The 16,104-nt window shown below is 39.1% G+C and overlaps 1 protein-coding gene across 1 annotated transcript; it reads right to left on the bottom strand.

Annotated features, from left to right (window-relative positions):
• Window positions 1–896: 896 nt before the first annotated feature.
• Window positions 897–14,403, bottom strand: LOC115052304 (ER degradation-enhancing alpha-mannosidase-like protein 3). Its single transcript, XM_029516358.1, has 21 exons — window positions 14,128–14,403; window positions 13,382–13,797; window positions 13,224–13,269; window positions 12,337–12,437; window positions 11,835–11,874; window positions 11,627–11,739; window positions 11,329–11,482; window positions 11,073–11,207; window positions 10,831–10,936; window positions 10,542–10,639; window positions 10,230–10,355; window positions 9,976–10,059; window positions 9,468–9,551; window positions 7,318–7,442; window positions 7,040–7,205; window positions 6,601–6,758; window positions 6,000–6,117; window positions 4,744–4,917; window positions 4,495–4,660; window positions 4,206–4,397; window positions 897–3,031 (listed from the first exon to the last, which is right to left on the bottom strand). The coding sequence occupies exons 2-21, from the start codon at window positions 13,528–13,530 to the stop codon at window positions 2,769–2,771; spliced, it is 2,598 nt and encodes an 865-aa protein (XP_029372218.1). The 5' UTR covers window positions 13,531–13,797; window positions 14,128–14,403; the 3' UTR covers window positions 897–2,768.
• Window positions 14,404–16,104: the final 1,701 nt, after the last annotated feature.

Here is a 16,104-nt window from a genome sequence, read left to right as displayed (position 1 = left end):
GTGCTGCAAAAATGATTTTTCAGGACACATGCAAAGAGATATGAATACACATCAAATAAACAAACGTCACATATAATTCCTCTCTATTGTTGTTCACCCACACCCACTAATTATCTTATTCATTTCCAAAAAAGGCAGATGGTGCCTGTTTGTTTGCTTAGAGCTGAAAGAAAATGTACAAACCAAAGGCAAAAACAAAACCTTCAGCTGGCCAACTTCAACAAAGAATAAATTGACACTTAGATTACATTTTATAAAAATTAAATGAAGCATTCATCCTGTTATTAAACTTTTGCTGAATTTAGAAATTTCACAGCACATTGTTGTTGTTTTCTTGTCGCTATTGTCATCATCATTCATTATCAATAATGGCATCAGCATGGCAATAATGGCAGCTGTTACCATCTGACACATCCAGTATGATTACCAAAATGTTAGAAAACAGGCATTTTGGTTTCTGCTTTATGGGCATAATTAATCACAAGATTTCTTCTGTGAATTATTGCATAATAGGAAAATAAATAGGAAGAAATTGTATATGAAATTGTAGTGCTGTACCCATACCTTTATACATAAAAAGCTACCTTGTACAGATGTACAATACATTCAAATACAGCCTGAAAGTCAAATCTTTCATCACTTTGAGCATTCAAGTTGCATTTGAGTGTACCAGACCTGATAATTTAATAGAATAAAAAAATTCTATATTAAATTATTTAGAATTGACTATACAAAATGCCATGTAGGTTCAGCTGACAACAGTATCCTTCTAAATATTACTACATCCTCGCTGACATGAATGAGTCCTAAGAGTCATGAAAATGAGTATGATGCGCAGCAATAGAACTTTCCAGTTGTTTCTCCTCACAGTTTCAATGCAGAGGAAATTACAGAAATAAAAGAAGAAAAGGTTGAGTTTATTGACCAGACTGCTTCAACACACAGTCAGAAACCAAATACAGACCAGATATGTAACAGAAGCAGGAGCATTATCATGCATCTCTTTTGGCACTTTTTGAGAAACAGCCATTGATCAACAGAAACCTTCAAATAACGAGACAAATTAAATATTAGCATGAAAAATAATAAAAAGTTTTTAGTTTTTCTTTAGCCATGGTCCTTTTTCCTGTGTGAACAGTAACATACATAGTCCTGAGGTATATGTTTGGCAGTGGCTCGTACAGGTTAAACACAAAAACAAAATGTTGTGTTGGATTAAGACTTGAGATGTACTGAGCAGCATCAGGAAAAACTGATGTATAAACATAAACGGAAACAGACTGACAGAAAAAGTGCTTTCCCCCAACTTCGGCTCACATTTCATGTACCAAAAAGACAAAAACATGGAATAAGAATAAAACTAGTGAATGTGAACAAGCTGATTAAAGAGATATAAAATTTCCATTGTTGCAAAACATTATATGACATTACATTATTTACATTAATGCCCAAAAACAATTTAGTTTGTGTTGAGTGTGAGTGACACGCAGACTAATAAACTCTAAATTTAGGTCTTGAGAAATAGAACTTAAAAAACCAATTCAAAAATACGTCCAACAACATTGTGGAGTACAATTGTCTATGTCATATTCTGATAACAATTGGGCTTTAGAGCTCAATTAGCATATTTGATCCCACCAGACAGTACAAAACCCACACCCACACAAATGCAATGATGTCCCATGGTCATTCCTATTTAAATCTGCCACAGATAATCAGAGAAGTAGACTGATCTGTTACAATGAATTTACAGCTGAACAAATTTGTCATGCTTGTTGATGTTTTGTGGCAAAAAATCTTCTTGTTGTTGTTGTTGTTGTCATCTTAAATCTTTTTAAGATGACAATTATCACCCGGTTGTGCTGTGAGGAAAAATTGTTTACAGAGAAAAGATCCAAACTGTAAATCAGAAAGTTATTTGTGATCTGTTGTGCAAAACAATTGTTATTAATTCCTTGGATTACTACCAGGCAGCAATATGAGGAGGCTTCACCTGAAAGCAATAATACACATACTTACATACTTTTTAGAAAGAAACACACACTAGCCTTTCATCAAATGGGTAAACCTAGCAAACTGTATTCACTGTTGAAGTTCCCTGAAGTTGCTCACTATTAAAAAGTAAAATAAAATCTTCAAATTGGCCCCAGCTCTTTTACACCATCTACTCTAACACTACTCTGGCCATGTTCACAAACACACTCTACTGACCAGTAATTCATATTTACTAAATATGAAACAGTACCTGCTGTCGCGAAAGGTGCACCCAAGATTGAAAACAATTGGAATTGCATAAAAACATAGCTTGGCAATTTTATGTTGCCCCATCTCCTCTAAGCTGAGGTATTTTAAAATTCTAGTCATTAATATATGGCAATATTACCATGTGCACTTTCTATATACCTACAGTAGCAAAACTACAGGTGAGGTTTAAACAGCACCAACCCAGCCATCTCCTCCTACACATTTGACCCATTAACTACCTAGTTTACTCACATGAGATCACAAAACCTACATTTCCTGCATCACAGCAAATAAGGTCCACACATGACTGTTAAATAAATGTAGAGTCATCTTTATGTTTCAAAGTCAAGGCAGAATGTGAGTGTTGCCATCGCACTGCTTAATCCTCCTTCATGGGCTGTAAACACGCAGGCTCATTCAGTCAGGGCTCCATTTAGGGCAGTGAGGGACTCTGAGGCACATGCCATTCAGAAACTGATGAGGGATCAGTGTAAGGAAATTCTATACTTTGTGACCTTCAGCAGTCAAGGATTTGTGTCTGGTCCAGAGTTGGGAGGGTGAGATGGATCTGCTGAACACGGTTCAGTTCTGTCACTCTCGGCTGCCTCTGCATAAAGTTGCTGCTGTTGTGATTGCTGCTCTTGTTTTAGCTCCTCTTCCTTAAGAAGCACTTCATCTTTGTCCAAGACAAACTCCAGAGTGGGACCTCTGGCTGCTCCGTCCTCCAGCTCCCCCTCCTCTGCCAGACTGAGTTTGATGTTCATGCCAATAGGTTTTTCTGTCTTATCTGGACAAGGAGAAACAATGAGATGTTTCATGCTTTTATTACATCTTGTTTAGACTACTGCAACTACCTGTATGTTGGCATTGAGCAGTCAGAGCTTAACCGCCTGCAGCTTGTTCAGAATGCAGCAGCTCATCTCCTAACTGGGACAAAGAAACATGAGCACATAACTCTGGTGCTCTCTTCACTTCACTGGCTTCCGGTTAGCTAAATTTTAACATTATTTTATTTGTTTTAAAGTCTCTGAATGGGCTGGCCCCCGGAATACCTGTCTGACCTTATTAAGTTACATCAGCCCTCCAAAGCCCTTAGGTCAGCTAATCAGCTGCTCTTAGATGTTCCTCGATCTTTTTAAAAATCTAGGTGCCTTCACAGTTGCGACTCCCACTCCATGGAACCCATTACCCCTCACTGTGTCTCTCCAACAGTCTCTCCATTTTTAAAACACTGCTTAAAACGCATTTGTTCACTTTGGCCTTTCAATACAGTCACTTTATTTGGATCTTTTATTTGTTATATCTTACAACATCGTTATTTCAGGTTTTAATTATTATGTTGTTTTTTTTTTTGTTTTATTATTTTTTTTATTTTATTATTATTGTTTTACTTTAAGCACTTTGGTAGGCCGCTGGCTGTTTTAAATGTGCTATATAAATAAAGCTGACATTGACATTAACATGTAAAATCAAAATGAGAAGAGAGAGAACAATTACATCTGAGACGGTAAGATTTAGGCTTTGAAGGAACAAGACACCTTCAAACCTTTATCATGAAAAGGTGTTGCCAAAGTTTAACAAATTGTGACATGTCACATCAAGAAGATGTGCCATACGTTTATAAAAGTTTCTCTATTTGCCCTCAGGAATAGTAAGTGGCAGCTAACTGTTTTAGCTAAGTAAATTAGATTTTTATCAAAATTCTGGCAGAACTTTAGTCAGTACAGATATTGAAAGACTTCTGCATTATAAATATGAAGATATGTCATACATTAACTTTTAAAGTTCATGCTGGCAATCTAATAAAAAAACAGAGAATTACTTGGCTTCCTGTACAGAAAGCTTATAAGCTATAGTTTAGAGAAATGAAATGACTGGTTTGTTTATTGTCTTGCAGTCAGATTTGTTGGCAATAACAATAAAATGCAGAATATCCCCTTTAGATTCCTTTTGGCTCTCACCACATCCAAGCTGTCTCTCCTTAGGCAGCAGCAGTACATCCACATTGTGATGCTCCTCCAGGGCAGATGTGAGCACTGCACCCTCACGGCTGAACAGGAAGACTAAAGCTAGGGTGATCTCCTCAGTGGAGTCTCCATCTCCAACCATCTGAAAGAGGGGAGTTTCCTCGCTATTACTTCCCTCCCGGTGGTCTGAAAAAGACAATAGGGCAATGGTTAATGTCTATTCACTTTGTGTGAGGTATTTGGCAGTTATTCTAAACTATGAATATTGATTTTAGTTTGTTACCTATAAATATGACTCCTATGGCTCCAGCCTCCTGAAGCCGACGAGCCTTTGCTGCAAACATGCAGTCACCGCGCAGTACCAGAGCGATACGGCCTTTAAGTTCCACTGCGTTATCTATTGGTCCACAGGCAGTGTAGGGGGAAGCTTTCACAATGCTGCCCTTCACCTGCGGCACATGAGTTTAGTTTGTGAAGGTTCAGTTTTGATAATGACATTGAATAATATACTACTTTCAAATTGGAAACTCACTCCATGCTCCTGTTTGGAGAGGTCCATTCCAAACTTAGCAGGTCCTGCTGTGAGGACTGTCTGTCCCAGAAATGGGGGGGAAATGAGCTGAACAACATGAGGCACTACCTCTTCCATCTCCGGTGTTTGGCTTACCTCTGCCACAAGTTTTACTCGGTAGACTCCTTTATGCCCCTGAATGGATTTATATTAAGAAAAGTGGATTGTGAAAAGTGCATGTAGTATTCTAAAGTAGCATGCATTCTGGGCATTTGTAATATTCAATCAGTACACTCCTTGCCATGACCCAATTTTCACTGAATTAATGTTATTATTAATCCAATCCTTATAAATCTTTTACAGAAGCAAACTTGAGATTAGTTATCCATTTGCTTTGCCTTTCCTTTCATCTACACTATTTGAAATCCAGAGTAAGCAGGCTTACTGCTGAAGTAAACAGAGCATAGCATAAGTGATAAGATGATCATAGAAATCATTTTCTAAATCCAAGACTGTGCCACTTGCACAATCTGAAAAATAAATTTGTTGCAGCCGTTAAATCATCAAATTAATTACTTCTGTATATTTGGCACCTTAGTTTTACAGTGGAAATGTGTGTTTTGTTTATGGTATTGCCAAGAACATTTATATTATTTATATTATTGTTTTTTGTTTTTTATGTGTCGAGAGGCCGTGTTGTGTGTGTCAGGAGGATATATAGGTCATGTGATTGGGCGGTGGTGTATGTGGAAAACACAAAATGTTTGGTTAAGAGGCGGTGGTTAAAACTGTTCTTTGGCGACATATCAGTTTTATGTCGTCATAATGGATTTTTTCATTTTCTTTGGAATGTCTTTATAATTTAGCAGGCACTTTGGATCAAGCTTGGACGTGTGAATGAAAGTTATGATCTTTTAAAGGGTGGCAACAGAGAAGTAATTCATGTGCTTAAAGCGAACCACCCCCTTCTACACCATGGCTTTTAACTAGTAAAGGCCAACACAATATGTGTGATTACACCTTTCAGCGGCAGATCTGCTTGTCAGAAACAGCCTGCATTGTATTTATTATCCAAAATTAAAATACTCAGTAATTATTACTATAGCTCTGAAAAAATTGCTTTTAAAGTGATTCAGTTTGAGTTTTAACGCCATTCTTAAGTGATGTATTCAGTTAAATATGTCACTGGGACAATGTTATGGCTTATCGTAAATATTTGGACTTGCTTGTCCACATTTATTGGCCACTTAAAACAGAAAAAAGGAGGGAAACAATACCTTCTGACTTCCAGTGTCTCCTTCAGCGACCTCATTCAGTGGAGAGAGAGAAATGCCCATGCTTTTCAAAAACTCCACAGGCTCTATGCCATGATCATGGAGTGGTAGTTCAATTTCCCTGTAGAGGGAAATAGAAGAATAAATTAAATAGAAATAAATAGCAATGGATAACATCAGTAGGCAGCACGGCCGCATAGTTGTTAGCGCTGTTGCCCCACAACATGAAAGTTGTGGGTTCAGTTCCCGGGTTTGGGGCTTTTCTGTGGCTTTCATGTTCATGTTCTCCCCATGCCTGTGTGGGTTTCCTCTGAGTACTGCTGTTTCCTCCCACTGTTGGTGACTCTAAATTGTCCGTAGGTGTAAGTGTGAGTGGTTGTTTGTCTCTGTCTGTCTCTGTGTGTTGGCCCTTAGGACTGGTGACCTGTCCAGGGTGTACCCCACCCTTGTTCAGCGTGAGCTGGGATTGCCTCCAGCACCCCCCAGTGCCCGGTGACCCGGAAACAGATAGGTGGTTGATTGGTGGTTGAAGATGAATGAATAAATAATTGGATAACATCAGAAAAATTGCGATAAAACCAAAAACTGCTGCCACTGAACAAACCTGACAGGTAGGGGGCGGAATGCTCGTCCCACCCCAGTGAGGTACTTGTAACTGTCCCGGATGGATTTTGCAAATGACGGGTTGTTGGGAAACAACGTCTCTGTGCTGGGGCACGAGTGTGTGAACAGATCTTCTTCTTGACGAACAGGAACAGCCTCCTGGAAAACATTACCCACAGTTAGACTAAATTTCTGCTCTCTTAGATTTAACATATTAAAGGGTCAGTTTGCATTTTAATATAAACATGTAACATGTACTTACCCGCACAACAATAGTAAAAAGTATTGGTGGGGGCAATAAATAATAACTAATTACATCATATAGTGTTGGAAATCTAAGTGCTTTTTTACATGAGCTAAATTGCTCTCTCTGTGTTTGGCAAGTATCAGTGTGCATTAAGCAGACGATTAAAAATCTAAATTGTACTATAAGTTCTTACAGAAATGTTGCCTTGACAGGGCGGCTTGGTGGTAGAGAGAGAGACAGGGAGGAGGTGAGCTTCCGTTGTGAAGATGTAGTCATCAATATCAATGGGCAGCTGGTTTTTCTCAGAAAACAGCAGGTACAGGTATTTGAACATCTCTGCCAGAAAGAAGGAGTCCATCCTACACACACATATACAGATACAGAGGACTATAAAGTATTTTTCAAATTAATTTTAACAGACTTCACCTTTTGAGGTAACATGTTTGATATTGTATTCCTCTCACATAATACCTGTCTTCATGAGCCCCAGTGCGGACATCTTGAACAGCAGCAAACCCACAAGGCACCCTGGCATAAGCATTGAGCTTTTCCACAATGGACTGTCCCACTCTGAGGTAGTAGGGGTCACCAGTGGCCTGCAAAAACAAAATATAATAATGACCATATGACTAACGGAAATCAAAGTGTTTTCAAGAGATATTGTTGTCTAAAGCAGGACGATTAAGTTATATGTAAGTTATTACATGGCTCAAGCGCAACTATATTACTATATTACTAAGTCAAAGTAATCCATGCGTAATTCAATAAGTGTGAATCTTCTGTTGGTTACTTAAGCTAAAATATTATTGGTTGGAAACACTAACAAATATTCTTTTCTCCTTTATTATCAGTCTGGACTGCAGATACCTCTTGGTCTCCCTCTAAATTAGTGGTCCCCAAAATACATCCAGCCCGCCTAATCAACTGGAGTGGCTCACTTAACAATCCCAAACAATCCCTCTAAACATCGCCCATTTTTTAACAGGCACGGCGCCAGGATTTTTTTCTCCCGGTGCTAAGGGTGAGCTTGACCAATACGTTAGGATGCTAAGGAAGTAATTAATTTTCACGACTTCGGTTACTTTATAAGGAGCTCTCATTTTTTCAATAAAAGCAACTATGATACACAGCTACACTACAAGCGACCGCAAGGCAATGGCAAAAATGTTGTATGTGCAAAGGTGACAGCGCCACACCAATAACCAAACAATACATCAAAAATGCGGCAAGAAGTGTGTTTATTCCATATCCACAATTAATGAAAACAAACAACTATTCGTTTGATTCGGATCACAACTTAAGAAATTAAATTAATAGTGAATTTAATAACAGGTTACAAAGTACAGCCGCAACAAGAAGTGCAAACAGCCCGTGGCTGTTAACTGGGCACACACTGAAAGAGCGTAAAAGGAACTGGCTCATCACAATCTTGGGGATTATATTTCTATTGCAAACAAAAATACATGCCACGTACTTCTGTGCGTTCGTTACAGTAACGGATTCAGTGTCGCATCAAATCATCACAACCAGTCTATGATAACGTCAGGAAAAAAAAATCACCTTTGTGTTATTTTAAAGGAGGACGATGCGTCTGTTGTTGTGGTTAAGTGCACGTGAGTCTATAATCTTTTTTTTTTTCTTGATCACAAAACGATCCATTGCAATTGACTGTAGGCTAGCTAGCCTTCAATTTAGCCTAATTTCCACCGGGAGCGGAAGCGGAAGCGCTGCGATCACCGGTACAAATAGCCACCTTTAATATCAGTGAGATAGTTTCCACCGAGAGCGCCGCGGACCGGATCAGCAACGTCCCAGCCACGGCGCGGAGCTGTGAATCCGCAGAAAGTCTATTTTTCATGGAGGCCGCTTCTAAACCGCCTCAATTTATGCTCATCGATCGCACCAGACAGGAAGTCAGATACAGTTTCAACATAAAACTTCCGTCACCTTTCAAAATAACAGTCTACTTCCCGGTGTGAACTGACGCTGGACAAGCTGCAAAGGGCAGCTGCAACAAATTATCATTATAATACTGGTTGTCACTTTCGCCCATATCGTTTCCTGTTATAGACTCATCTCGGCCCCCCCACCACAGAAAGGAAAGTTGATGTGGCCCCAAAAAAGTTTGGGGACCCCTGCTCTAAATCTACCAACACTGAGTGTCAATAAGAGGCCTGCTAACCTTGGTAACTATGGCAACTGATGATATAGAAGCAGCCGCCAGTGGGCTATGTTGACCTGTAAATGGCCTTGTAGGTAGACACTTGGAGACTAACTGAAACGTTCCTTCACAGTACAACATTATATTCAGTGCTTGATGTGAAAAAGCGTTGTGTATACGCTTAACCAAAATTTTATGGCCAACCTTATGTATACAAGCCAAGAAAATAACTCCAACTCAAAACAAGTCTGTGAGTTGTCCCTTAGTTAACCACAGTTAATAGATAGCACTACACACTGGGAGCATCCCACAGGCCTTGCTGTTTCACCTTTTTACTTGCCGTGCAATATATCTCTGACCTTGACACACACCGTCAATATGATATGATAAATGTTACCCCCTCTTAATATTCTGAATCATTGCTGTACAGTACAAGAAATAAGTAAATTTTATTTTTCACCTTATAGAGGTAGTAGGTACTTTCTGCAAATTCTGGTCTCAGTAGATGTTGGCCCCAATGAACTCTGAACTCTGTGGTGAAAGCCTGCAGGAAGATTAACCAAAAGAAGAAACAGCTCTTGGTGAAATTAGGTTCCTGTAAAAATGTGCTTTGCATGGATTTTAGAAAGAAAGAGCTACAACATATTTCAACTTATTTCTAAATTGGGCATTTGTGGCAGCTGCTGCCCACCTATTGTATTTGTTAATGTTGTGGCTTCAAATGGATTTATTGCACATAAACTTTCGTGGATATATGTCATAACCTGAAAAATGCTCGCTATATACATAGAGTACCGTTTTTCTTTATTTGGACAATTTTCTACATTGTAGAGACTGCTGAAGACATGAGAGCTTTGAAAAAATACATAGATTTTATCCATATCCCCCACTTTTATTGAGGAGTATAAATACTTAATCTGGAAAAAAAAAATCATTGAATAGAGGAAATTTTTACCAAAATTCCTTACCTCTGGGAGAAACTTGTGCTGTTTGGTGACTTGGTACAGCATCTCATGAGTTTCAATAGCTGGTTTCAGATCTCCCCTTAAAACCTAAGTGAAAAATAAGATGTCACTCCAGCAACATGAGTGCAACTATTTCTATAATTAAATAAAGTAATTAGCTCCTCGTAGACACCTCTCTGCAATCACCTTCTACCATTCTGTGTTTTAATTTTAGTAAATGTGATTGATTAAGCTCAGCTTAACACAGGATGCCTGACCTGTAAGCCAGGAAAGAACGCCAGGAGAGAGTCCATCCAGCTGCGCACACTCACAGTGGGGTTGTGCATGTGTACATTGAGCAGCAGAGGAGGCTGACTGATGTACTTCATTATGGCACTGTAGTGCTGTTATGAACAAACATAATGAAAAACAGAACAACAGAAAATTCTTCAATCCAAACAATAACAATAGAATCGTGATCAATGGCAGCCTCATGGAATATTGCAGAGGCCAGTGGCTGGACTATAGGCTTATAAACAACCAGAAGATGCAGGGATACAGTGTTTTAAAAAAAAAAAAAAAAAACGTACAATGTTGAATCTCTCCAGAAAGACATGATCTCCTAGAAGAATGTAGGCCTTCATCAAATATTCATAGTATGAGTCGATTCCAGCACCAACGCCACTCTCTATAAACACAGAAGTGATAGGTTAGTCAATTTAATGCAGCGTCACTAAAGTGAAGTAATGTTTGTATCAGTGCTCTGTATTGCGTTAACCGTTCATTGAGTGGCTCTAGTTACAGATTTTTTCCCTTTCTTTTCCTTTCCTACTCTTTTGATCATATTCACAATGTATTTGTGGGTTTAAATTGCCTCACCCCTGCGGACCCATTCTCCATTGTGGATATTGATAACAGTCCCCACCAAATCACTTCCTTTTTGCCTCCTCTCCCAGAGGACATCCATTGCCTTCCTTGCATGTTTCTTTAACAAAGAAAACTTTACGTTATCATTGTACTGTACGATTAGAACTCATTACCTTCATATTAAGGGTGTATTGGAAAACCAAACTGAATATTGAAATTGTCTAATTTTCAACAGAGGAAGAGGGAGATAATACCTCAAAAACAGACTCTCCTGACATTCTGCTGAGGGCAGCAAACTCCAGGATCATTGTCCCTGCACAGGCTGTACATGTGTCTGATTCAGTGCCTGTGCGTGAAAGTGGGTTCAGGACTCCATATCGAAGATTCACCTGGTAAACCAAGTGAAGAAGAATGTTATTCTTTCACTCAGAGCAAATTCTTTTAAGTTCTAGAGTCAGAAATAGCTCCTTCATTCTTTTTTCTTTGTGGTGAGTTTGCATAACCAAGTACCTTAGGGTAGGGAAGGCCACTCGTGGTGTTGAAGGCAGGCAGTAATCGATGCCCCAGTTCTTTGGCCATGTGGAGGAGTTCATCTTGATACCACTGCATCCTATTGCCCTGCTGACGAAGCAGGTCAGCCATTACATGGGCACCCAAAAGCCCTCTGGGGACAATTGCATGAAGGGAAAAAAGAAAGATCTCAAAATCCAACATGAGCTGAAATTTGTTACTGAGATAGTTTTATTGAATAACACCATTAATATTTATATGCTGTACAAAGGTAAATAAATGCCAACATGTTTCCTACCCCAAAACTCTGATGTTGGTCTCAAACACAGACACCACCACATCATTGTCCAGACGTACATCTTTCACAGCCTTCCTTACTGCATCCTCAAATTCATCAAGCTTGTTTAATACCTGCTTACACACAAACAGGAATTGAAAAACAAAACCAGACAAAACAAAAGAGATAACTAATTTCATGCTAATGCAAATGAATAGCAAACACTCACCACTAAGGTATCGAGGGTGTCAATCAATGTGAGAGAAAACCTGCACAGAAAGAGGAAGAAATGCAATAATGAGAGGCTCAGCACATTAGACCTGGTATCCTACTTTATCACTGATGCAGTTTAAATTGTAATGAAGCGTAAATTTGTAAATGTCAAATCTGTTGTACTTATAATGCAATTACGTTATGTAACATATGCAGGATATAAATAGATGTGTTGTATCATACATAACAGAAGACTGTACAAGACTTGTTTCCAGACTGCAATTAGCATATACTACATAATCCTAGACAGGCAAGACATCACAAAAAACTAAGCATTTATCTTCCTATATGTTTGATCTCCTGTACTACTATCATGACCAATGACCAAAACCACAAAGTGGTGCCAACTGATTTACTAAAAATGTATGGCTCGGTTGACTGACTGAGTTTAACTGACATGGCTAAATAACTTCATTGGATTCTTCTAGACCCCAGATGCCTGTGGGGGATGAACTTACTTTCCCAAAGAGTCATCTATGTCGCCTCTGTTGGGCTCCTCGCCACGGACTCTCCCCCTGCAGCTCAGAGGCATCAGTTCATCTGCTGGATAGGCATATTTCTGCGACACAAAAAACAGTGAATGTCTTTAAGCCTTATTTAACAGTCTATTGAACAAGAAGCATTGAAAACAGATGGCTGGAGGGTTGAAAATCTCTGGGAGGAAAAATAAATGAGTAGTTCAGAGATCATACAACTGCAGAATCAATAATGCAACAGTTTATTGTCTCCCATTTCCCAATTTTCTTGCATTTTAACACATAAATATTATCACTATTTCATTATTGAATTCAGGACAAATTTCAATTTAGTATACCAGATTTCAGATTCTTTAATGATGGCTTGAAAGAAAAATAATTAAGGCTCTGGGCACTACAGACCAAAAATGACACCTACCTCAGAGGCACAAAAAAAAAAAAAAAATTAAAAAAATCAAAGCAACTAAATAGAAAGATTCTAACTGAGGAAGGTATTTTACTAAAGCTTGTATATGGTTATTAGCTGCTTGGAGGAGTTGTAATAAACTCTTTCTTTAATATTAAATAATACTTCATAACAGGCCTCGGCTTTGTAAACAGTAGTGGTGCCCACCACTCTCTTGCAAATGGTCTGTCACTGAATGCTTCAGTTTGCCCTATTCCATTTTCCAACATTTTCACAGCTCTTGTTTTTAGCTATGATCGTCAAAATCTTAGCAACATTTGACTTCAAACCACACACGGCTTAATTGCAGTGAGCTGCTGAGGGGTTCAAGCCAACTCATAACAACTGAACTTTAAAAGTCAAACAGCAAGCAAATCTCAATGTAGTGGTAATAGCAGTTATTACATTCAAGTGAACATCTTACCATATAACTACCATAAGCGTGATCAAACATCTCAATAATCTGGTCCCTGTAAGAAAAAAGAAAAGAAATATAAAGTAACAAAATGGGAAAATGTCACACAAACACACTTTTCAAATTGCAGTGACTTGCGGACGCACGTTCGTGTAGACATTGCTCACCTGATAGCAGTCTTCTCCTCTGATGTCATGCTCTGGCCCTCATGACATTTTACCCAGCCAAGAAGACTGGTGATCAGAAGGGTCTTTATCATCATCATTCCGGGGCCAGACGGTCGGAGCCAGCGAAGTTGACTTTTCACGCTCCTCATCTAGAGTTGCCTCAGGCTTAGTTGTAAAATGGACAGACAACCTCCTGTCCTTTGTCCCACGCCCTGATAAGAATCACACAGCCCAGCAGGGGCAGTTGTGCTCATTTGGAGCCCAGATATTCCTCATTTTTGGTGGGGAGTGGGCTGTGCACTTCTGGCTAAAGTCGACTAGACGTTAGCTCGCTGTCAGGTCCATTTCCATGTCTCCACTGCGATTAATCTGCAGTTGATCCGGTCTTGCCACACACAGGGCAATCCAGCTGACCGCTATCCATGTAGACGCATGTAAACAATACTGCAGCTCAGCTTCGATTAACAGTATCAACTAACGTTATCCTGAATATAAAAACAAGCACTTGCTAACCCTAAAGAAACCCCCAAACCTCTTCAAAACAACATTTTGAAGAGATATGAGGAAAATAAGGTAGTTACCAAGCTGAGAGCAGAGTGAGACAGTGTAGCTAGCTAGCCTTAGCTAGCTAACACAAAGCTGTGAGGGTTTCTGTCGTCGCTAATAAGTTGCTAACGTACCGTCAGTCCTCTACAGCTGACAGTTAGCTACAAACCTGCCTGTGTATGAAGAGTTGACTCGTTCACCTGAAAACAAACGGTTCGTCCAGCGTGCACAGTAACTGTCATTTAGTTAAATGGCCAGTGACACGTCCTCAGTACAGACAGGCATCGAGCGCCGGGCTGTCAAAGTGAAGGCGGAATGTTATCGCTGCCCAGATAGAAATTGCCTGAGGTCTTAGGCAGGTCCAGCCTCCGTATGGGCTAACGCCGCTAAAACTACCTCCTCTATACATTGAAGCAGCTGTAAAGACCCGGGGTAAAATTAAGGTTGTAGTCTGACACGTAAGTAGCATCAGATTGTCGTCTAGGAGGACGGAGTTACCTTGCAGTCCTTACTTAGGGCAAAAACAACCAAAACAACGGACTGCAACAGAGACGTCACTGAGTGGGTGGAGTCAAAGAGGGTCGATCACAGATCTGGCCCATCAATGAACTCTGATCGGCCCAATGATCGATGATCGATGATAGATTAGGAATAAATAACACTTGAAAATGAATAATAGTATAAAAAAAAATAATGATCTAAATAATCCAGATAATAAAAGGTTACACTACAGTAGCCCAATGGGCGTCTCGTATAATAATCCTCTCGGGTAATATTACCGTAACCTACTGTTTTTGTAAAGAGTTGCAACCTTGTCTAACATGATATTAAAATCAGTGGGATTTTATTTGAAAATGAAAATAATATAGTATTTGACTAAAAATATATCAAAAAGACTAGAGTGAACGAGTTTCTTGGCCTGTCACCTGGTGGTGTAGAGTTAACTGTTAGCCACAAGATGTCACAATCACCGCTTCCTCACACATAAATAAATAAATCACCTATTTTTTCTTGCTTTTATGTTTTGTTTTGGTGGTTTGTATGTTTGTGTGCTGGTTTAATCTGTATTGTTATTTTTTTCCCCTCTGCTTCAAGTCTTTCCCTCTGTTTTCTCCTGAGCCAAACAACTAAGCAAAACTACAGGATCAAGGATGTTGTGTTGGGTGCGTGGCTGAGCTGACTTTGAATAATTTCTTTTCATTTAAATCCTACATGCATTAGAGATGTTTTACTTCTGCTTAAATAAGAGGCAGTGATGTAGAGACCCTTTTTCCTGTTGCTTAAATAGAAAACCCATGGTTTTCTTACTCCTGCCACAAAGCCCAGAGGACTGCCAAAAGGCTGCTGTCTTGAATTTTACAGCTCAACGGTCTACAAATTGCCACCTTTCTTTTGTAAATGCAGCCATTACATCGGAATGTGGTGGACCACCATTACCACCAGAATACTCAGATTAAGGGGAGGGGTATGCTTGAATACAGCCTGGAAGCTTCAAACATCTACTGAGAGTTTCTGGTGTTGGGCTGTAGGAGTGTAGGGCCATTGTAGCTGTAAATATATGTGATATGATTAGAAATACAATTTCTTATGTAGTCCATATTAAAGTGGCCTTGTGCAAAACCGCCATTGAGTTTTTAGTTTAAGCTTTTATTTGATATGATTTTTATTTATTTTGAAGTGTTTTATTGGCATATTGTTTTTTTATTCTTCTTGATAGAACTATGTTTATGTGTATATAATTGTATGTGTATGTTATATGTTGTTTTTATATACCGTATTTTGCGGGCCGCATTATAAGGCGCAATATCAATGAACGAGTCTATTTTCATACTTAAGGCGCATGATAAAACACTTAAAGCAAAAAGGGGCGGAGATAAGCGGGTAAAAGGTAAACTGTTCTCTGATTGGTTTATCGTTACCAGCGATAGCAAACGCCTGAAGTTAGTGTGACGTGGGAACAACGTTGTCTCCCAACATTTGATTATAATTGGATTACGATATGGGTTTGAAAATTGGGTTCACATTAAATAAACCTACCTTTGGCTTGACGTCTAATTATAGTGAGGTAACACTGACTAAATGTTGGATGGTGGTTGGTTGTCAGCACTACATAATTAGTTATTTGACGTTGTCTGACGTTGCAACCCATATCCAACCAAGGACCAACTATAATACAA

Source organism: Echeneis naucrates, chromosome 12 (assembly GCF_900963305.1).
Source record: "Echeneis naucrates chromosome 12, fEcheNa1.1, whole genome shotgun sequence".
NCBI classification, from domain to species: domain Eukaryota; kingdom Metazoa; phylum Chordata; class Actinopteri; order Carangiformes; family Echeneidae; genus Echeneis; species Echeneis naucrates.
Note: the sequence above shows the minus strand (reverse complement) of the source record. Positions and strands in the feature narration are given on the sequence as shown.